The sequence below is a fragment of the Vipera berus genome (assembly GCF_964194415.1).
Source record: "Vipera berus genome assembly, chromosome: 3".
Taxonomy (NCBI): Eukaryota; Metazoa; Chordata; class Lepidosauria; order Squamata; family Viperidae; genus Vipera; species Vipera berus.
This window is the reverse complement of record NC_138204.1, coordinates 37,149,701-37,174,123: the sequence shown is the minus strand read 5'-3', so window position 1 is coordinate 37,174,123 and position 24,423 is coordinate 37,149,701. Positions and strand designations below refer to the sequence as shown.

At 37.2% G+C, this 24,423-nt stretch overlaps 2 protein-coding genes across 2 annotated transcripts in view; both read left to right on the top strand.

The window, feature by feature from the left end:
* Window positions 1-10,211, top strand: part of SYCP1 (synaptonemal complex protein 1) — a gene marked incomplete at its 3' end in the record, with an annotated part of 72,934 nt that extends 62,723 nt beyond the window's left edge. Inside the window, exons 25-31 of the mRNA XM_081325442.1 lie at window positions 190-282; window positions 623-697; window positions 1,792-1,818; window positions 2,305-2,451; window positions 4,519-4,659; window positions 9,901-9,987; window positions 10,068-10,211. Coding sequence (XP_081181568.1) covers window positions 190-282; window positions 623-697; window positions 1,792-1,818; window positions 2,305-2,451; window positions 4,519-4,659; window positions 9,901-9,987; window positions 10,068-10,211 — 714 coding nt within the window. The remainder of the gene's footprint in view (window positions 1-189; window positions 283-622; window positions 698-1,791; window positions 1,819-2,304; window positions 2,452-4,518; window positions 4,660-9,900; window positions 9,988-10,067) is intronic.
* Window positions 10,212-18,416: 8,205 nt separating this feature from the next.
* On the top strand, window positions 18,417-24,365 carry TSHB (thyroid stimulating hormone subunit beta; the record flags this gene model as incomplete). Its single annotated transcript, XM_081322450.1, is given in 4 exon segments — window positions 18,417-18,427; window positions 18,429-18,497; window positions 20,620-20,788; window positions 24,135-24,365. Coding segments are annotated over 4 exon segments (480 nt in total).
* Window positions 24,366-24,423: the final 58 nt, after the last annotated feature.

Here is a 24,423-nt window from a genome sequence, read left to right as displayed (position 1 = left end):
CCCACTCCCTTAATAATTATATCCAAATGCTCTATTATTTTTAGTTCAGTTCTTAATGATATTGCACATTAGGGACATATCACCATGGAGAAAATTTATGAGGTCTCTAAGGGTTGATGATGATTTGATGGCACATAATCAGTATGGAATGTAATCCATTTTTAACTACTAAATATCTGTTCTGTACAGCACCAATATGATAAAACGGTGGATGAGAAAGATACAGAATTAGAGTTTCATAAGACAAAACTGCAAGAACTGTCATCAGAAATAGAGTCTTTGGTAAGAATATCTTGTAAGTTATTTTCAGACTGATGTAGGTGCTTCAATTTTCCATTTTTTTCTGAAGTATTTGCATGGCCATACTGGTTACTACGTGGATGAAAGAACTCTCAAAAATTTCAGAGCAAAACTGCAAGTTTTAAAATTTCCTGGCAAAAGGCAACAATAAATCACGTGTTTTTGCTGTGAAAATTACAATTAAATTAAAGTTTCAGTTAAACATTGTTTTCTTAATAGTTCTTTTTTCTGACATATTTACTCTCTACTGCTTTAAAAGAAAGTGATGAGTATTTCATAGGATCTGTCCCAACTTTATTTCTCACATAATTGTTATTCACAGAAAAATGAACTTTCTTGTAAGAAAAGTGAAGTTTTTTCTCTTCAGGAGCAGCTTAAAAGAGAAATTAGTGAGAAGGTATGTCTTCTGAACTTACAATAAAGATACACTGCTGTTCAAATAATGAATTCTTAATGTTCTTCCATATGACTAGACACTAAAATATAAATCCTAATTTATTGTATTAGAATGAAAGATGTCATCCAGCAGTAATATGTATAAAATATCCATTTAATAAACCTGTATCTGATTTTTAATTACAAATTAATTAATAAACTCATCACATAACTGAAGGAAAATGTTAAGAAGTAAATACATTTTATTACTTTTAATAAAAAATAAAACATGTTTGAGGGGTCTTCGGTGCTCTCTGAGCTTGGTGGTTTTCTTGCAGATGTTTCATTACTGAAACTAGGTGATATCATCAGTACATTGATGATGTTATCTAGTTTTGGTAATGAAACATCTGCAAGAAAACAACCAAGTTCAGAGACCACCAAGGACCCCCATTATTTCAACCCAGAGCTCCTTTATTGATAAAACATGTTGTTTTAACAGTACTTTTTAACATGGTTACTAAACCAAACATTATTAAATATATTATGAAGCATACTGTATTCAGCACTGCATGTTTTATGGAATACCTTTACAACATTTTAGATAAATGTAGCATCTTCAGTGAATTAATATCATTGAAATTATAGTAAAAGTGGAATTTGTATAGTGGTTTGCCCTATTTGTCAATCATGAAGCAACTTTTATGATTTTTAAAATATATTTTAAATATGAAGAATAAAAAACAAATTAAAGGCTAAGACCTAAAGTGTTAGCAAATTTGGAAAAATCTGAAGTGGACAGCATTCACCAACCATTTTAAATAAATTATACAATACAATCAATAACTTGGAACAATGATTGAATCAAGGCAAGCCAATTCTGTGCTGGCTTTTACTAATTTTACACAATTAGGTATGCTGATGGTTACCGGTGTATCCATTCAACTGAATTAGAAAGTTAATGAGGCTTATTTATCAATTTTCATTTGCTAAATTTTCAGCTGAGAGTAGATGTTAAAGTCCCTTCTGAAGTTAAATGACTTCTTAATCAAAACACGTTGCATTTTATGTAAAAAATCCTTTTACTTGATTTATTTTTCTTTTTTTTACCTTCAGGAAAACCTAGCCAGTGAAGCAAATCAGGTAAGGAGAGCATGCAGATCATGGCTTTAGAATTCTTTCCAACTCTTTCATAATAGTATTGTTCAAGATCATGTGGCCAGGAGGGAGGAGGGGGGCTTAGAGCATTTAGGATTTTTTTTTAATTTCGCTGCTACCTGGTTTGGCTCATTTTATTAAACTTAATATAACTTTGCTGACTTATTTCCTCCAAATCAAATTTAGTCTTGATCTGTTCAGCTTTCAAAGTATGATCATGCTTGATCATTCAGTTTTCAGACACAGGCCTATTGATAGACAGGTAAAGTCCAGAGTTCCTTAAGGTAATTTCTTTCCCACATTCTGTTTTGCTGGAAAACAGTAAAAAACATAAATTGAGTGATTAACTTTTTTGTCACAATTTTTTATACTCTAAAGTAATTTTATCTTACAAGTTAGATTAATTCAAGTTAGTTGAATTTATGGTTTCTTTTTATTATTTTGTACTGTTCTTACTATATTTAATTTTAGAAACTACAGGCATCACTTGTAGAAATTCCTAAAGCTACTAATTCAGACCCTCAGTCAGTTAACTCCCAAAAGAACATATATCAACATTTTATACCTGTTAATGAGAACTTAGAATATACAGAGAAGTCTTCATGGACACCTGCCAAGGTTTGTTTCTTAACAAATTCATTTATTTCCTTTTCATTTATTTTAGATTTACAAAGACAGATAGTGTGAAGCTGGTTTTCAAATATTAACCATTTAATATTTATAGAAAATGTTTTTAAAATATATTTTTTATTTTTATTAATTCAAGCCTTTTTGGTACATTAGAATCATTAAGGCACCAGACTAGAAATCAGGAGATTATGAATCCTACTTCTGCTTTAGGCACAAAGTTAACTGAGTAACTTTGGAACTGTAACTCTTGCCTTAGAAAAGAGACAGTGGCAAATCATGTCAAAAAATATTTCTAAGAAAACACAAAGGGACAAAAGAAAAGCAACAAGAAAACAAAGAAAGAAAAATGGGGGTGGAATAAAATACTTACATATGAATATACATATAAATATAACCTCTAACTTATAAATATTATCATTTTTTAAAGAAAAGTAGTGGTATTGCAGTTGCATAAACATTACACTGAAGTGATATTTCAAGTGCGAATTCAAGAAAATGAGATTTAATACAGTGATGAAGAAAAACATAAAAATTTAAAAATAAAAAAACATAACTGTGTTTTCAAGAAAAGGCATTTAAGCAACCCCTCTCCCTTTTGTTATTTTCTCTTTTTCATGAGTATTAATGGGTACATATTTTTATTATTTTTAAACATCTGCAATTATTACTTATTTATTTAGATTCTTTTAATTATGTTTAAATAGTTTTCTTCTTTTTTCCAAAATATTCCATCTTAATTTGCCTTATGTTATATATTGTAAATAAGGACGCCATTCCTGTTTAAATGTGGTTAGACGTCTTTTATGAATATATACAGTCAATCTTTCCATTGTCACATTTTCTTTGATTTTGGACTTTCAAATCTTGCATTGTCAGCAAGGTTTGTTTTCTTTTGCAATATTGTGTGTGCCGGATTCTTGTCGCTGTTGGCATATACCTTAATAAGCTGTGATACGTTTTCATTTTGCTTTCTAGGATCAATATTTGTAGTTTTCACTAAAAAAATATTTTAAGTATTTTCTAAAGGCAATTTGGTATGTTTTTTTCCAAAACTTTTGAGTCTTTTTGCATGAATGCTATATATGGCATTCAAACAAACACCAAAAAAACAAAAAAGGATTACTTCCAACTATCTTCAATACGGATACAGTTATACAATTAAATACACTCTTGTTTTAGTTTAACCAAAGAAAACAGATTCAAAACTGAAAATATAAAGGTATACATACTAAACAATCACTTAATAATTGCAATAGTGTATAATATAATCTCTTAATCTGAATTAAATATATAGCCCATACATATATCATATTATGAATTCCAAAAGTAACTATATTGTTAGATTGCTAATTAAATACTATCTGTGTTTAATTAGTATAATTAAAGTTTTAATTATACTAGTTAAAATTAGAAATTAAAAACTAATTTAAATACTAAATAAACACACACATACATATATACATGCATGCATAAATTGTATAGTGTAATGTAATATAACCCTAAGAACTCCTCAAAAGGTTTACAGCAGGGGTGTCAAACTGCCGGCCTGTGGGCCCGTTGCCTCATACAGAGGCTGCGCCCACCCCAGCAACAGCAATGCAAAAAAACTCACGATACATTGTGATACATCATGTGCTGCAGCAAGTTTGACATCTGTGGTTTACAGGAATACTACATATTTGAATTTTTTTCACCGGGGGGGCAGTCTTACTGGGATTATTGTTGTTGTTGTTGTTAGTTGTGAAGTTGTGTCCAACCCATCGCGACCCCATGAATAACGTTCCTCTAGGCCTTCCTGTCCTGGGATTATTATTACTTTGATTCATTAGGATGTTTCATATCCTCCCTAGAGTTCAAGTCCTCTGTATATGCACAAACGAAAATGTTAATTTGCTATTACCTTGTGGAATCGTTTCAGATGCCTTCCCTCATAAACTGTAAGAACTTGTATCAAGTGAGACATTTAACATGTTGCTTAAAACGTTTTAAGAACCTCTTATGGTTTAGCTGTTTAAAAGCTATCATAACTTGTTTCTAATATTTTATTTTTCATAGACATATACTGTAAAGACACCACCAAAATCTAAACTGCTAAGAGAAAGCACCAATTTAGTTTCAGAAGGAAGAAAAAAGAAAAGAAAAGTTATTTTGGAATTGGATTCTCGGTCAGACAGCTCTGACAATACTGACCTCCTGGTATTAATTTAAAAATAAGTCTTGCTTTTTATTGAAATGGCTGGAAACATGTACAAAAAATAGAATTATTTTATTAATTTAAATAATATTTAGTAAGTTAAATAGCTTCAACTGTTTCAGTTATTCATGATTTTTAAATTATTTTTAGAGCAAGAGCAGGGCATTTCATCAGGGCTTGATTAAAAAATTATGAAAAGGAAGTTATAAATGAAGTGAAAATATTTTTAAATTGTAAGGTTAAAGGTGTAGATGATATGACTGGAAAAATGTAAATACCGTATTTTTTGGACCATAAGACGCACCTGACCATAAGACGCACCCAGTTTTTAGAGCAGGAAAGCAAGAAAAAAAATATTCTGAACCAAATAGTACCAGTATACTAAAACAGGGCTTTTCAACCTTTTCATCCATTGTACCACTTTTAGGACAAGGCAATGTCACCCAGCAACGTGTCAAAAACTTGACACCCCCCCCCTAAAAAAGGAAAAAAATGATAAAGTACAGGTAGTCCTCGACTTACAATGATTCACTTAGTGACCATTCAAAGTTACGACACTGAAAAAAGTGACTTATGACCATTTTTCACACTTATGACCGTTGCAGCATCCCCAGGGTCATGTGATTTACATTCTGATGCTTGGCAATCGATTCATATTTATGATGGTCACATTGTTCCAGGGTCATGTGATTGCCTTTTGCAACCTTCTGACAAGCAAAGTTAGTGGGGAAACCAGATTCACTTAACAATCATGTTACTAATTTAATTTCTCTCTCTCCTTCTCTTTTTCTCCCTCTCTCCCCCTCCCTCTTTCTTTCTCCTCTCCTTTCTCTCTTTCCCTTTCCTTCTTTCCCTATTTTTCTCTTTCCCTCTATTTCTCCCTCTTTCTCTCTCTCCCTGTTTCCCTCCCTTTCTTTCTCCTTCTCCCTCTCTATTTTTCTCTTTCCCTCTATTTCTCCCTCTTTCTCTATTTCCCTCCCTCTTTCTTTCTCCTTGTCTCTCTCTCCCTTTCTTTCTCTCCCACTTTCTCTCTCTCCCACTATTTCCCTCCCTTTCTCCTTCTCTCTCTCCCTCTTTCTCTCCCTCTCTTTTTCTCTTTCCCTCTATTTTTCCCTCTTCCTCTATTTCCCTCCCTCTTTCTTTCTCCTTGTCTCTCTCTCCCTTTCTTTCTCTCCCTCTTTCCCTCTCCCTCTTTCTCTGTCTCCCTCTATTTCCCTCCCTTTCTTTCTGCTTCTCTCTCTCCCTCTTTCTCTCCCTCTCTATTTTTCTCTTTCCCTCTATTTCTCCCTCTTCCTCTGTTTCCCTCCCTCTTTCTTTCTCCTTCTCTCCCTCTTTCTCTCTCTCCATTTTTCTCTTTCTCTTTCTCCCTCCCTGTCTCCCTCCCTCCCTCCCTCTCCCATTGTCCCTTCCTTCTTTCCTTCCTTCCTTCTTTCTTCCTTCCCTCCCTCTTTGTCCTTCCCTCTCCGCGTTAGAGCAGTACCTACGGAGGCAGCCCTGCGGCCCGGCTTTCTCTTGCAGAAGGCAGGCTGAAACGGAGCAAGGAATGCGAATCGGCCGATCTCGTGCTCCTGCATTCTCCTCTGCTCGGTTTCAGCTTTTCTTGCTACAAGAGAAAGCAGGCTGAAACAGAGCGAGGGAATCTCCCTTGCTTTGTTTCATCCTGCTTTCTCTTGTAGCAAGAGAAGCTGAAACCGAGCAGAGGAGATTGTAGGAGCGCGAGATCGGCCGATTCGCATTCCTTGCTCCGTTTCAGCCTGCCTTCTGCAAGAGAAAGCCGGGCCGCAGGGAGATTGCAGAAGCCAATTGCAATCTCCCTTGCTTTCACTTGCGGAGGTTGGGGCTGGCCATACGGATCACCTTCGGACCATAAGACGCACCCTTGTTTTCCCCCCCACTTTGGGGAAAAAAGTGCGTCTTATGGTCCGAAAAATACGGTATATAAAATGGTTGTCTGAGCAAGAGAATCTTTTATTGACTCTCAATGTTGCCAACATAATAAGGAAGTCTAAGAGATACAAGCAACTTGTTTCAGAGATTCTTTGCTTCTGGTTCGTTAAATTTTTCCCATTGATGGATTCACTTTATTGTAATTTTTTTTGCAAGCCCTATTGCACTTTTTGAGAAGGGGGTGTTGCATTATCAATAGAATAGGGAAATATGATGAAGAACACAAAGAAATGTAAGATCAAAACAAGGAAATAACGTAGAAAGAGCTTGGACTTGCAGAATAATGCCAAAGATGAACAACAAGTTAAACTAGAAGACTTGCTATAGTGCAACAAGATAAGTGAGTTCAATTTAAATTTTTATGCCTCTTAATAATCTGCAGTATTATTCAGGGAAGGTGAAGAACTTGTATCTCTTGATACAATAAGAAAATGGGGAATATGTGAATATGTGAGAGTTGAAGTTTCTTGTACTGGTGTTGATATTGATTTGATGTACCATGTGAATAAGCAATACAGTACACAACCTCTCAAGGAAAGTGGGCTGGCAATATAGAGATGACAAAGATTGGAAAAACAATTCATTTTTAACTGCTATTACCATGACCTGGGGAGAAACTTTCCCCATCCAAACAAAAAATATGGTGCAAATTACTGCAAGTGGGATGAATGGGAGCAGATAAAATTCTTTTCACCCAACTTCTTTGATGACAGATTAACCAAAGTGACCTAATGAACAATTAGTGGTTCTTATCTATTCTGGATCTAAAACAAATATAACATTTAAATGCTCTTTCTTCTTGCAGGAAAGATGGATATTAGGGGTGTGGGAGATGGCAAGGGGAAAAAGGTTTAAATTATTCCAGTACATGTTTTAAACTATATTGATATTCATCCTCTGCTAAAGGGACAGTATTCTATTTGAGGCAGAGGGAAACAATGGCAATTGGAAAAGAGCATCAAATATATTTGTTTCCAAAGAAGATAAGCTTGTATGAAGAATCAGATTCAAGGTCAGATCTAACTAAGCATGAATCCCTGGAACAAATAAGGGAGGGACAGCTAGAATGGAGATTAGAAGAAAGGGAAAAATATTTCCAATCCAACCTTTATCAACCTGTTCTTACCTGAACCAAAATAAATCTTTTATTTATTGGAAATAGTAAAGGGCTCATTAACAACAGCTGCCATTTCCAATTAATCATGTAAAACTTTAATCCCAATAAATTATAAAAAGTGGCACATTAACTACTTAACTAAAGGTCAGTGAGAAAATAGATCAGAAGACAAAATCAGGTTAATAAGGGAATTAAAAGGATTTAGCTCTTAATTGGTAGCTATAGATGGAAAGTAAGCAACTATAATAAAAATTTTCCCAAAGGAAAAAAGTGAGTCAGTAGACACAAATAGGTGATACTGAGTTCATTCTTATTGTGTATCAAAGAAATATTGTGTATCAAAGAAATATTGAAGGCTATAATTGAAAATCTGAGGGGAAAAGTGCTGCTTAAGTAGAAGAGAAATAAATACCATATTATACATAGATGATGTAGCCATTTATTTTAGAACACATACTGAATGAAAAAGAACTCTTAAAGTCCTGGTTCTCTAAAAAGAAATTGGATATTAATCACAAACTATTAAAATTACATTTTTGCCAGAAAACCTACACACATATCTCGTGAATAGATGGGCATCTTAAGTATCTGGCAATGGCATTTTTTTCTGGTAGTAAAAAAGCACATGTAATATATTCTTTCAAACATGCAGAGAGAACTGCAACTGTCAATCTTCAATTCTGAGATATGCACATAGTAATTATATTCCAGCTGCCTTTAAGACATTTCACAAATATTTTAGGTCGCTGATTGATAATTTTTTAAGCTTGGAGATTCAGATGTGAAGATATGTTCCTAAAACAGTTTTATGTCTTAAGGGGAGGTGGCATCTGCTATCAATGTAGCAGCCATCAGTTGAACTCCCCTTTGGGTCCATAGGCCAACTTGCAGAGCCAGGTCTTTAGGCTCTTATGGAATGATAGGAGATTGGGGGCAGGTCTTACCCTGGCGAGTAGGATGTTCCAAAGGGTGGATGCTGTGGCAGAGGAGGCTCTTCTGGTAGATAGTAGTGTTCTTTGACTGACGGAATCCACATTAGACCTTCTCTGCTGGCCTGGGTAGGTCAGGCTAGACTTAGTAGGACAATAAAGTTCACATGTATCCTCCCCATACAAGTTTTTTATTTATATTTTTATATCTATATTTAAAAGTTTTATATTTGGTTATCTAGAAAGTATTCAGATAAATTGTCAAACTGTAATTTATTAGGATTACATGAAGCAGGTGTCTTCTATTAATGTCCATTCAAACCCAGAACCTCAGGAACGGCTTTGCCATAGGGAGCAAATATGCCTCCTAAAATGCTATACATGGTTCTGTTTCTTGTAGTATGCATTGTATTCTTCACTTAGAAATTATTTTTCCAATATCTAAGGATGTCATTCACAATCATTGAATTAAGTGAAATGAAATCTGTGTTTATGTAATAAAAGGATGGTCAACTGGGCATATTTTTTATTCTTCAGTGCTGTAGGATTCCAGTTAATGAATTGGTATTTGATACTATAACTATGATACTATCAAAATTCCCAATTAATTTATCTGGAGTTCCTTCCAGACTTTCTGTAAGCATTCAGTGTTTTCCTCCAGAATACACCTACATTGTATTTGTTCTTGATTTTAATGGTATTTGTTTACTTTTCTCATTTATAATAGTCTGCTGAGACTTTATTAACTGATTCCACTAGAAATATTGTTTAGAGAACTGCATTATGCTGTTACGTTTATCAACTGTCTGAATTATACTGTATATTCCAGGAATATTGGAATATGATTAGGTTATTTTTTTATTAGAGATTTGGGGGACTTATTCATTCTAATATATATTTCATGTCCACATTTTTATTTACTATACACAGAAGCCTTACATTACATGTGAAAGCAAAAAAAAAAGAGTTCTTTTTCCCCCACCATTGACTAATAGTCCTATAATGCTAAGGAAGCAGTGTAGGCAATGAAGATTACTATGGAGGAGATGGCAAAGGTTATATCTTCTTTCCTACTATGAGTTTAGATCACCTTCTTTGTGAACTGAGAAAGAGAAAGAATAGTACATTCTAATGGCTAATAAAACACCCTAAATGAGATATAATTTAGTTTTTGTAGGATCTAGTGAAACATGAAAGAAGAGATTCAGTAGATGGAAATATTTACTTTTAACAATTATTTTTCCCCCAAGAGTATTGTAACAGAACAAGAAATGTTTAAAAAGCTGAATAAAGATTATTCAGAATCTTCTCATCTATGTATCAGGACACCAAAGCAGGTATTAGTAATTCCCTGGAAGCCAAATTTGACCTCAGAATAACTACTTACCAAATACTAAGTCAAGCATTTTATCTATAGATTCAAGCTCCATCTATTCTGAAAACTCCAGGATCTTCGATGAAACTTGCCACTGTAAGAAAGATGCGAGAGGCAGGATGGACTGCAATTTCCAAAATCGACAGAAGAAAAAAAATGAAAGAAGCTGGAAAGCTCTTTACTTAAACCAAATATTTTTTCTTTTTAGAAGAATTAATTGTTCAGTTAGCTAATATATTTAAATTCAGTGTTATTTTTCTATTAATATTGTGTGGGCACATAGATTGACATGCCCTTTGAAGCTGTTTTGCAAAGTGTATCCCAATATCTAATCCCAATACCAGGGCTAGCATGTTGAAGAGGCTAGCATGCTGTGTCTGTATTGTTTTCAATATATTTCTAATGATATTTATAGTGAAGCCCATCTCATTCACACATGTCTACTTTCTACATTTTGTTTCAATAACTAGTTTTTACAGTAATTTATCCCAATTGTTTTGAAAATATTTTATATGTTGAACAAAAGTTTATCTTATAAAGCAACCTATTTCTTGTAGATACAGTTGTATAAGAGGTATACACATCCCTCCCTTAAGGATTTGATATGTGAGTAACTAAGAACAATTATTAGTAAGCAGAATATCCTATACTTTTTCAGTAGAAAAGTGAAGCAAGATTTCTTCCCTTAACCCTTTGTTAGTCTTCCCATGTTTTCTATAAGTTGAAGTTAATGTAACAAATAAGAATGTTACCATTATTATTATTGAAAAATATAGTTTAAAAATTATAAATGTTTAAGTTATTTACTTAAGTACAGTACTACTAATGAAACAAGCTCAAGTTTTTCGAAGTGGGAAGCAAAATATTATAAACTTATTGGAAATACATTGTGGTAATAAAATTATTTTATTTTCTCATACTGAGTTAAGTCATATTCCTAATCGGCACAAGGATTTAGCCACATCCCAAAACACAATCCTTTATAGCCTTTCTAATGATCCTGAATGCTTTCATAAATTGGGATTAATATCCAAGTGGGTTTTTTTCCAGGAAAAAAAATGTCCAGGTTATTTTAAAGTATAAATAATAATTTTGAAGCTCATCTTCATGCCACCTCATGCTAAGATTAAATTAAATTTTTGATGCATTTTCATTGTCAACACATAATTTGGGGAGTTGTCTCATCATTTTGGAGAAGGAAAAGCATTCTGATACTACAAATATGTCTTCTGAAGCAGCATAAATGTTCACTGTAAAAGATTTAAGCAAATTATACCATTGGGAAAATAGTATAGATACAAATAAGCAAGAATTACTGTCTTTATTCAGTAAAGTATTTTAAATCCAGAATATCCAAAGTGAATAATCAATATTCATACTAGATTACAAGGAGTCAAGTGTGGTCAAAACAACAAAAATGTTACTGTAAAAACAAACTTTTATTTGAATCCAACTGTTGCCCATGTTTTCTACTTCTCCCAGTACAACACCTAAATTCATCCTGGGATTTTCCAGAGGTCAGGTAGCCAGTACTCCATATGTTTTAAAATGAAAATATAAATGTGTCTTGTACATGAGATTAGTATCAAATGTTACAGGAGCATCTTAATGAGCAAAGATGAAGAATCTTAGCAAAGGAAAGGAATATACATTTGAACTGTTTGATCAGGGTTAAAACAAATACTACAGTCTGGACGTTTTGCTGAAATTGGACAGAAATAGTAATCATGTTTGGATTTGTGGATGGATAAAGTTCAAGATACAGGAAGAAGTGATTTTTATAATGTAATATCAAGTTGCTTATACTTGTGTGGAAGTAATTTTTTCTGCACTTTTAATCTCTATTCTTTAATTCAGTTTGTTTTATTTTTGTACTATTAAAATCTTTAATAGTATTTTTTAAAAGAAAATCAATACATTAAAATACTAATAATATAATCATTCTTTAACCAAAAAGAATATTTGATTTAAAATACATTTAATTAGTTCAATGAAGGCATTGTAATGTGTATAATCAATTATGATGTCTTCCTTTTCTCTATTAAGAATACAAAGACAACCTTAGAATTCTGTGTCTTATAAAATTGTCAAATAGGTGCATTGAAGTAATAGGTCAGTGCTACTTAATTTAAAATAAGGAACACGGTGGCTCAGTGGGTTAGGACACTGAGCTTGTCGATCAGAAGGACGGCAGTTTGGCGGGTTGAATCCTGAGTGCCGCGTAACAGAGTAAGCGCCTGTTACTCGTCCCAGCTTCTGCCAACCTAGCAGTTCGAAAGCATGTAAAAATGCAAGTAGAAAAATAGGGACCACTACGGTGGGAAGGTAACAGCATTCCGTGCGCCTTTGGCATCTAGTCATGCTGGCCACATGACCACGGAGACGTCCTCAGACAAGCGCTGGCTCTTTGGCTTTGAAATGGAGATGAGAGTTGGAAACGACTAGCATGCATGTGCGGGGGAACCTTTACCTTTACTTAATTAAAAATTCAACAAATGGCCTCAGTCTTTAGAACAAATGTTGAATTTTCTTTCAGCCTTAATGTTAAAGCTAGCTTACGTATGATATTGTTTAAAATGTGTATTTTGATCTTATATTTTCATATATATTGTCTTTGCACTGTGCCTGTATGGTGAGTCTGAAAGCTTGTCTTGGATGCCTGGATGTTCACACGTTGGTCCCATCCCCTGCTTTTTTGTTCGTGGCTAGGTAGTTTTCACTGCCACTATCTAACTTGGGGAGGATCTGACTTGTTTTGCCTTGCTGGAAATGAAAATCAGGAGTGGAAACTGCTTTTCCAATATGACTTCTAATTGTGTAGTTTAAAGTTATGTGACAGGGTTTTTTTCTTTCAGAAACAAGAGCATCATTAGGAAGAAGGGAGGGAGGGTAATTCTAATAAATGCAGAGTTGCCTTGCTTGGTGTCAGCAACTAGAAAATCTACAAGTCAGTACGAAAGAAAATGAAAAAGAGATGCTCTAAGTAAACCACAAGATGGTGCTTGTCTGCTACAAATATAAAAAAATAAAAGAAAATTGAACCAAAATCAACTTAATATTTCAGAATTCCAGATTTTATAGAAATAATATAATTTCATGAGTACCAATTTCCTCATTTGCACTGAAACAAGAAAGACAAGATTGTTAGCACGGCATATGGCCTCCATGGTTCTCTGCGGAGCTCCGGGAGATGAAGCGTCAGAGACGGGGTCTAGAGAGCGGTTGGAGGTCCAGCCAATCCGAATCTGACCGATTGCAGTTAAGAACCTTTATAAAGTCTTATCTTGCGGTGATGAGGACAGCGAAGTCTAATTACTTCGCTGCCCTCATCACGTCTGCAGATAATCGCCCGGCCGCCCTGTTTAGGGTGACTCGCTCCCTCCTTAACCAGGAGGTGAGGGAGGATCCCTTACAGGGACGAGCCGAGGAGTTTAGTCATCATCTGGCGGACAAAATCGCTCAGATCCGGGCCGGTCTGGACTCTGACTGGGCAGAGTCTGACGTGGAGGAATCGGACGGTCTTGAGCATGTTATCTGGACTGAGTTCGATCCTGTTTCCCTGATGATGTGGACAGGATCATGGGGAGGCTGAGCACCACCACCTGTTTGTTGGATCCGTGCCCCTCCTGGCTGGTTGATGCGGCCCGGGAGGAGACACGAGGCTGGTTCCAGGCAGTAATAACTGCTTCTTTGAAGGAGGGTGTCTTCGCCGCCGCCTTGAAGGAGGCGGTGGTGAGACCCCTCCTCAAAAAGCCTGCCCTGGACCCAGCTGTTTTAAATAATTATCGTCCAGTCTCCAACCTTTGCTTTTTGGCGAAGGTTGTTGAGAGTGTGGTGGCGCATCAGCTTCCTCTGTTCCTGGAGGAAACTGATTATCTGGACCTGTACCAATCGGGTTTCAGGCCCGGACACAGCACGGAGACGGCATTGGTCGCGCTGGTGAATGATCTCTGGCAGGCTCGGGACAGGGGTAGTTCCTCTGTCCTAGTCCTATTAGATTTCTCAGCGGCTTTTGATACCATTGACCATGGTATCCTACTGCGGCGTCTCAGGGGGTTGGGAGTGGGAGGCACCGTTTTACGGTGGTTCTCCTATCTCCTGGGCCTCTCGCAGTCGGTGTTGACGGGAGGGCAGAGATCCACCCCAAGGCCTCTTGTTTGTGGAGTTCCTCAGGGGTCGGTTCTCTCGCCCCTCCTGTTCAACATCTACATGAAGCCGCTGGGTGAGATCATTCGTGGTTTCGGGGTGGGGTATCATCAGTACGCTGATGATACCCAACTTTTTCTTTCCACCCCGAACCAACCCAGCGATGCCCTCGCCGTGATGTCCCGTTGCCTGGAGGCGGTCCAGGTCTGGATGGGGAGAAATAGGCTTCATCTCAATCCTGCCAAGACTGAATGGCTGTGCATATCGGCATCTCGGGTCAACCAGACCATTCCATCTTTGACGATGGGGGGTGAGGTGTTACCCCCCGTTGATAGGGCTCGCAACCTGGGCATCCTCCTTGACTCCCGGCTCAATTTTGAAGACCATATAGGAGCCGTGACCAGGGGGGCTTTTGCCCAGGTTCGCCTGGTGCGCCAGTTGCGACCCTACCTGGACCGAGATGCCCTACGCACAGTCACTCATGCGCTCGTGACCTCCCGTTTAGACTAGTGCAACGCTCTCTACATGGGGCTGCCCTTGAGGACCACTCGGAGGCTTCAGCTGGTGCAGAATGCAGCCGCACGAGTTGTGATGGGGCTTTCCCGATACTCCCATGTAACACCTCTTCTCTGCGAGCTGCATTGGCTTCCGGTTGCCCTCCGGGTGAGATTCAAGGTGCTGGTAATGACCTATAAAGCCCTAAATGGCTTGGGTCCGGGATATCTGAGGGAACACCTGCTGCCAGCATCAAGTTCCCTTCGTCCAGTGCGCTCCCACAGGGAGGGTCTTCTCAGGGTGCCGCCGGTAAAAGACTGCCGGCGGGTAACACCCAGGGGGAGGGCCTTCTCAGTGGGTGTGCCTGCCCTCTGGAACCAGCTGCCCGTGGAGCTGAGGACTGCCCCCAAACTCCATTCATTCCGCCGGGACCTGAAGACCTGGCTCTTCGAGCTCTCTGGCCCAGGCTGAGAATTTTAATTTTAATTTTAATTGGGGGCTTTTACTTTTCCAGGGACTGTTGTAATTTTTTTAATCGTTTTTAACTTTTGTATTTCTTGTTTTAATTACCCTGTAAACCGCCCTGAGTCCTTCGGGAAAGGGCGGTATACAAATCTAATTAAATAAATAAAATAAATATAACTCAAAAGATTTAACTTTAACGTTTCTCACTAAACATTCTTACATTTCCATAGATAACAGTTTCCTAAAACATTTATTTATTCGTTTTATATAGCCTCAAATACATGAGTGTGGGTAGCTAAATAGCAGGAAATTCACAAGAATAGCAAATAGCAAACACTTTTGTAGCTTGCCATAATTTTGTGAGTATCATCAGTTCCTGTAGTCTTACAATTTGATGCTGACCAGAGTGCTGATCTAACTTCCTCTTCTATTATTAGAGCTTGTAAGTTGGGAATATCTTCTTAGGTACTTTGGAGGTTGACACCTCTATAATATTTCAGTGTATTCCTTCAATTTTTCTTTGATCTTTGAATAAATTACTATCTGTCCATTGTTATCTTTTAGCATACCAATTTGAGATTAGAATGACTTGATTCCTTTAAAAGATTTTCCTTTCCCCCCCCCCCCCTGTCCATTTCTATCTTCAATTTATTGAAATATTGATTTTCTTCTGCCAGGTCTCTGTTGCTCTTTGTTAAGTCCCTTCCTAATATTTTTTTCTTTCTTGGCTTTGTCTTCATGTATTTTCCACAGTTCTGACATACTGTGGATAAAGAGTTCTTTGACAACTGGTCTTTCTAAACTGCTTTAAGACATTCTGGGTAAGATTCTGCTTCCTGTCAACTTACTGGATTTATATTCACTTAACATATGATCCAATAGATGTTTCCCACTTCCTATTCAAATGTAATTCTTTACAGGAAGCAAAAGCAAAAATGCTTATTTTTTCAGTAATAATCTTACATTTATGCAACATTGTGATATCTTTAAATTGCCTGAATATTTAATATTAATCTTGCATTTTCTGTAGCATTTATCTCTGGAGCACATCTATTGCTTATTATTTCAATTGGATGGGATTACTCATTTGATAGTTATATAGAAATGGTAGCTTCCATTTCATGAAACTGTAAATGATTGATGTCAGTGAGTAGGTTGTTTTGGTTAAAAGAAAGGTTAGAAATGAATGATTCACAGTTAAATGGCAAGGACCAGCTGTCATTGATTGGCATTTTCAAATTTTAGTGACTCCTGGAGAAGTCATTAATTTAATAGATAGTCAGCATTAAATAGATTTGAATTAAGTTTGTCAGTCATAGCAAGATTAAATATAAAACTGATTACATTGGTGTAGGTCCTGGACAAAACTTTTCTAGAAGAGAATTCTGAGAATATCTGGAGAAAAGCAAAATACAGAAATGTAATGTCACAGCCATGGATAATGTTGCCATATGTTGGAATCTTGCTTCTTTTTGCTAACCATGAGAGTTCATCTATCATAGAAAATGAAATTATTCTTTAGTGCAGAAAACTAGAAATTTTTGAATGAGGTGGTATGAGTGATATTAAATGCCACATAAATAATAACAGTTATTTAACATTATTATGAATATTTATTTTTATAATGTTCAAATATTTTCTACAAAAGCTTTGGATACTCAAAGGTATACCCAGCTTCTTTTATTACAACTTAACTTTGCAAATTATCTTGGAATAAATGCTAATGGAAATAAATAAGGAAATGTGTACAATGCGGACACTTTAAAAAGTTTAAAAATTATAACCTCCATCATTAAACTTCTCAGTATTCCTAGATACCATAGACATTTCCAGAAATCAGCCTAATAATGGTCTATAATTATGCTGGAAAATAAGTCAGGAGGATGATTTTATAATTATATTTGCTGTTCCACAGTTATTTCATGTAATTTTTATGAGTGTTCTATTGAACTAAACAGAAGGGTTGACCAATATTTTCTAAGAACTTTCCTTCCTCCCCCACTCCCTTCTCATACTCTATCCATTTCTTTTGTGTTATATTTCTGAGTTTATATAATTGTAATAGTCACATTCTTCATAGCATGCTTGCTATGCAATCAACAAGAAAGGATAAGAAATAAATTAGTGCTGGTCTCAGACATTCAATCTACTTTTCTCATGTAGGCAAATTTTCTAATAAAAATATTATTAAAGGTTCTAAGAATAGAATAACTCCAATTCCCTGTGATCAGATGAACTTACTGTTTTTCTAAATAAATAAAAGTGCAGAAAATCATGTGTTTTTTAGTTGTATTCATTGTGTATCAGAATTTTGACTCCTTTATTCTATATACACCCGTCACTGAAACACTTCATTATGTTGGAGATGATGTCTGTACAAGAGTTTATGGGCACTTCCATAGGGCAATGTTTCCATTTTCCTATGTTCCTCAACCAAGGAATACTGAAAACATAATATGCCAATCAAATTGTCCCTTCACTTGACCAATAGGAACCTAGAAGCAGTGCTATTTTACAATATGTCATGTCCACGCTGCTTCTTGACTTCATGAACTGGGATTTATTGTAGAGCATCTTAATAGTTGAATAACCAAATCTCATTGATTCCACACAAAAGGATATACACATAAAGATCCAACAGTTTGCTAGCCTGCTTGCTCTTCTGCGCTGTTTGTCATTTGGGGCTTTTCACCTCTGCTAAAGCAAGCCAGCATTAAAAGACCTCCCGTTTGGGTGAGCAAAAATGAGAAATAGACTTCCCCAACTTTCAGAATGTCACTCATGTAAAAATACAGATGACCTTTTGCAGTTTGGCTTGCACCACAGCTGAGCCAAGAATAAATCACCTTAGCTGCCAACCTCAATTGATGTTAAATCCCAGAATTCCACATTGGTTTTTGACCTGGCAGAGCTCTGGACTTGATCAGCTAAGTTGTATAAGCTCAGCTATGGTATGGCAAAATACTTCAATCCCAATAGAGTGGCATGTACATAGACTCAGAAATACGTATTTCTGTTTTATGCAGAATAAAGAATTTTAAAGTAATATTAAGTACAGTTCAGTTGCCAGGCAGAGATATTTTAACTCCACTTGTTCCAATTCCATTTCCTTGAAATGAGCCCTGTATGATTCCTGCAGTAGATATTACTGAGATTAGAAGAAACAATTAATGCAATTATATAAACAGTAGATCAGCCAGGAATTAACCTGGAGAATATAAAATGCACACCCAGCGCCTGAACTGGGCATTATCTCAGAAGCAAACTCAAAGACAGGGTGACTGCATGAAGAAAAGACTGCAGCCAAGAGAGTGATTCTCCTTTCCTGAGGTGTTCTGAGATTGGACAGCCCAGCAGAGTTAATAGGTATGCATTCCTAGCTTTATATGCCTCTGTGAATCTAGAAAAAAATGTTTGTAGACATGTAGTGTTCAACAAAACAAACGATACATACTGCTTTGTTTTCAAGATGCCACAAGATAGGTGCATTTTGGCTGTAAAATAAAATGATTATCCCTTAGAAGCATTTTCTTAAGCAGGATTTTGTTTGATGTGAGGGAGGATTTTTAACAAAAAGTATTCACTATACTGTCAATGCTTGATTTACATCATCAGCATTTGATCTGTCATTAAACTTTTTTCTGTGTCAGTGGCTTTACTAGTTTACAGGTTCTGGATATAATGTTTGAATGAAGCAGAGTGTGTGTGGAAAATATAACAGCACAGAAAATATCAAAATCTGAAACCATTTCAATACATTTGAACAATGAGATGAAATTCAATATAAATTTTTGTATTCTATTTTTATTGTGTATTGCCCTGTTCACCACCCTGAGTCCTTCGGGAAAAGGGCGGTATACAAATTAAATTATTAAATTAAATTAAATTAAATGAATATGAATACCTGCATTTAGGAACTAGATATACTGTATGTGGCATAAATATTGGTCACATTGAATAAACAATTGCCTACATGAGCTTGATATTATTTGGCAATATTTGGGGTGTATGTGTGCTTGTGAAGCTGAAATTAGAGCACTAATTATTCAGGTGTCACATGTTGAGAACATTGACAAATTAGAAAAATGTTCACCAGAAATCAGCTTAGTATGAAATCAAACATTACAAGGAAGTCAAATGAGGACCCAGATTGTTGGGGGCAATAAGCTGACTTTGTAATAATGCCGCTGGGGGGGGGGGGCTGAAAGCCCTAATAAGCAGGCATATACATAGAATAAAGGCTATTGCTAAGCACATTGATTTGTGCTTTAAATTGTAAGCCGCCCTGAGTCTTCGGAGAAGGGTGGGATATAAATGGGATTAAAAAAAAAACTTGCAAGGATCAGCTTTTTCTTTTAAAATATTAGAGACAGAATAGAGAGAATGACAGAATAACAGAATAGAGAAAAGAATAAGAAGAAAATATTGCTGTCTTCCAATATTGGAAATGCTGGAGAAGAGTTGGGACAGTTTCTTCACTTTCTGCTTGGCCCATTGCTAGTATGAGCCACTCACCACTTACCGACTCAGGATCTGATGGCATCATCCTGCTCCCACTTCCAACCCATTGCACACTGCGTCCATGTTTTCCAACTCTAATCAAAACAGCTGGTTTCCAGTGCTTCATTCGTAGGAAAAGGCTGACATTACCCCTCTTTCCCCTCCTTCCAATGGCTGGTTGCTGCCCTGTACTGGTATATTTTGATGGATTGTCAAGCTGCTATTTTCTCCACATTTTTTAAAATAATGTTGCATTTCATTCAAAGGCCTGTTAAATCAATAAATTGTCTCAACCCTAGAAGCCCATGTTCCACTAAAATCTTATATATCCCAGTGGGCACCTTTTCGATTGCTGTCCAAGCTGAATGAAACATACTTCTCTTGCTTTCCCACTCCATGCAAAATTTCTGTTCCCTTTGTTTAAATATATATTTGTTCCTTTGTTGCCTGAAGATGAACGATAAGTTCTTTCTTGTTAGCAAAGTTTCTATGGAGTTAGAGAGGAAGGTAAGAACTACAATCAGACTGGCTTTCATGTTCTTATTATACACTGGTGTCAAAGCAACAGTGTTACAGCATTACAACAATAAGGGGGAAAAGAAAACTGTGTGTATGTGTGTGTGTGAAGGCATCCATGTATGCAAATGTCTGGGAATATAGAAATGCTCTAATTATTGGCTGTGAATATTTTGCATATATCCATTTTCAGACCTAGTTTTATTATTCTGAGCCTTAGAAGTGCAGAATCCTGGTGATAAAATCAAGATGAAACAGGAAGACAACCGTAATGTGGAGGCTGCCTAGATATTTATATTAGAAGAAGCTACAAATCTACCTAGGGGAAAAAATACCCCTGGTACATTTCTCATCTATGCATGGCTGGCTCAGGAATTCTGGGAGTTGAAGTCCACAAGTCATAAAAGAGCCAAGCTTGCCTACCCCTGATCTAGTTTAATGATACTTTCTTTTGCTTTATCTTTATATCCAGCATGAATCCTGTCCTTTCCATCTCTCTGCCCCTAGTATTTGCCTTGACTTTGGGGCAAAGTCTGGCTCTTTGTATCCCTGTTGACTATGTCATCCATGTGGAGAAGAGAGAATGCGGCTACTGCTTAGCTATCAACACCACCATCTGTGAAGGATTCTGCATGACCTGGGTATGGTCTTGTAAGATATTTCTGAGTCTTTCCTTATAGTTCTTCTTGAGCATATGTCTGAACATGGATATTTGGGGCTTTGGGCTGACTGGGACCACAGTGTATGAAGTGGTAACAGAAAATGAATGGGATTATGTTCTGCACTTTAGAAATCCAGAACTGGTTCTTTCATATTCTATTTATTTAGGTTAGCACCAGAGTTTTTTTGGATATCTGACTTGGAAATGGTGGGAAAGTGAAAATCAGCTTTGAGGGGAAGGGTGCTATAAGCTTCAAAAAAAAAAAAAAAGATACGGGCTGATGTTGCTTATCTTTCTTTAAAGCAAATGTGCAAAAAGTGTGTACAGTGGCTGTATGTGACCTACTGGCATGCATTTTATGTCTCCCCCTTAGTGACATTGCACCCCAAACTTTGATTTCTTTCTGCATTTTTTAAAAATTTGGGGAAAAGATGACATACTAAACTGTGTGTCTTAAGACTTAGCACTCACATGTAGAATGGAGTCCTAGACATGTCATACAAAGCCTGGTGCTCTCCCACAAGTGATAGTTTTTCACTGCTGCTTTAAGAGAATAAATAGTGGGAAGAAATTTACAAGAATAATTTGTAATAATAAAAGAACATAACTTGAAATTTCTTTTAATATGACATCCCCCTTCATGGATGGTTGTTTATTATTTTCTCAAGTTGGGTCTAAAAAGTAGGTAGTTAATATGCAGAATACACCAGGATTTCAATTTTTCAGATATTTAAGCTACTATTAGAGAACTGTGCTTCTTTCAATATATTGTTGACCTTCTCCAACACTTCCAAAATTCCTTTCTTTCTTCCTCTGGGACAGGGGTCAGCAACCTGAAACAGTGAAAGAGCCACTCGGAACCGGTTCCCTCACAAAAGGAAAAACTGGGAGCCGCAAAAAATGTGTGCACATGCATGTACATACGCACATGCGCAGAACAGGGTTTGACTGAAGAGTGGAGCCAAGGCGAGATATGCACCTACCCTGCATATTTGAATTGATTGGTTGAACTTTTTTAGTCCCACTTTTTTTTTTTTGGACTGCACATGGCAGAGGACTGGGAGCCGCAGGAGATGGCTGAAAGAGCCGCATGAGGCTCCGGAGCCGCGGGTTGCAGACCTGTGCTCTGGGAGAAAGACTACATCAAAAGCCATTCCTTCTAATCCTAATTAACTAGGACATTAGTTTGCAAATTGTAGAAAAACTAGAACAGATTCTTCCAATAAATAAAAAATCAAAACATGTTTGAAGAACTGATTATCTCTGATAGTTACTATCTGTCCAGTGAAGTCCAGCACAATGAATGCACTACAGGTCTGTTTGATAAAGTAATGTAATCTAGAAGCAAACCTTAGCACTTGTCCTCTGAAACAGCATGCCCCTCCAGAGGTCTGTATGGCTCCCTGTTTGATGATGTTCAGAAAGTCACTGAAAATGTAATTTTTCTCCCAGACCATGCTGTAGAGTGGTGATTGAGCCTCATATACAGTATTTTACTGTTTATACAGATTATCTTCTGGACCCTTATGATGTGCTTCATTTTTAAATTATTATTTTTTAAAAATAGTAAGCCACAACAACAATGTAAATAACAATGACTAAATAGCTTAATTTATTTATTTATTTATTTATTTATTTATTTATTTATTTATTTATTTATTTATTTATTTATTTATTTGATTTATATACTGCCCTTCTCCCGAAGGACTCAGGGCGGTGTACAGGGCAATAAAAATAAGAATACAGGATACAAGATTTAAAGTTAAATGATTGTGCCCAATGTGGTAAGTTAGTTAAAATAATGTTAAAACCCCAAACCCATCAGGCCAGGCCGGCTTGTTCGAATAGATAAGTTTTTAGATCACGCCGGAAGGAGCGAAGGTCGGGGGCCATCCGTAGTTCAGCCGGTAAGCGGTTCCAAAGGATTGGTGCGCCCACCGAGAATGCTCTCCCCCTGGGGGTCACCAGCTGACATTCTCTGACCGGTGGTACCCTGAGGAGGCCCTCTCTGTGGGAGCGTACAGGACGGAGGGAAGTTGACGCCGGCAGTAGGTGCTCCCGTAGGTAATCTGGACCCATGCCATGTAGGGCTTTGTATGTCATCACCAGCACCTTGAATTTCACTCGGAAGGCAACTGGAAGCCAATGCAGCTCAGGTGTAACATGGGAGTATAGGGAGACCCCCAAAAGAACTCGTGCAGCTGCATTCTGTACCAGCTGAAGCTTCTGAGTGGTCCTCAAGGGCAGCCCCATGTAGAGAGCATTGCAGTAGTCTAAACGAGAGGTCACAAGTGCATGAGTGACTGTACGCAAGGCATCCAGGTCCAGATAGGGTCGCAACTGGCACACCAGACGAACCTGGGCGAAGGCCCCTCTAGTCACAGCTCCTATATGATCTTCTAAGGAGAGCTGTGAATCTAAGAGGACACCCAAATTGCGAGCCTTATCTACGGGGGGTAGTAACTCACCCCCAATAGTAAGAGATGGAATAATCTGAATTTCCTGAGATGCCGGTATGTACAGCCATTCAGTCTTGTTCGGGTTGAGTTGAAGCCTGTTCCTCCCCATCCAGACCTGGACCGCTTCCAGGCAACAGGACATCATGTCGAGGGCATCACTGGGGTGGTTTGGGGTCGAGATGAAAAGTTGGGTATCATCAGCATACTGATGATATCCCACTCCAAAACCACGGATGATCTCACCTAGCGGCTTCATATAGATGTTAAACAGGAGAGGCGAGAGGACCGACCCCTGAGGAACTCCATAAACAAGAGGTCTCGGGGTCGATCTCTGCCCACCCGCCAACACCGACTGTGAACGTTCCAGAAGGTAGGAGGAGAACCACTGAAAAAATTGATGGTTCTATAGTAGAATCCCTTGAAATTTAGATTTTTGGGATAAGACTAATTAAAAAACTTGACATTTCCTTTTACAGCCCATTTGTGCTCAAAGTCACATTGGTCTGACAGTCAGTTCTCCAGAGTTTCTGCAGTGGATCTTCCTAAGTCTTCTCCAAAGATACACAGTAGGTGCTATCCATGAGCAATTGCCCTTCCAAAGTGCCCATTCTAAGCACATTCTTTTCTAATAGCTCAAACAGTTCATAATCTTTTTGTACAGGATCAGTTTTAACTGTTTCCTCATTTCAGCAAGATTGCTGTTGCTTGACTTTTAGTTTGAAAAGCTCCTATAATGATGAAAGGGTCCTGCTAATTTCAGTTGCATAGTGATTAGGAGCACAGTGGAGAGCAGAACCCAACTTTATCAGCATAATTTTAAACAAATTCTATTAGGAAGACAGAATAACCACTGGCATTTTGTTACAGGACAGCAATGTTAAGAAGCTACTGCCCCGGAGATCGAGTGCCCTATCCCAGGATGTATGTACATACAAGGACTTGGTGTACAGGACCGTGATGATACCTGGCTGTCAACACCATGCTGTCTCTTATTATTCCTATCCTGTGGCAGTGAGTTGCAAATGTGGGAAATGCAACACTGATTACAGTGACTGTGTGCAGGAGGCAAGTGGCGCTGGTTATTGTGCAATGTTCTAGAACGGGTGTCAAAGAGGCAGGCCCATTGGCTGGATGTGTCACGTGCAGGCCATGCCCA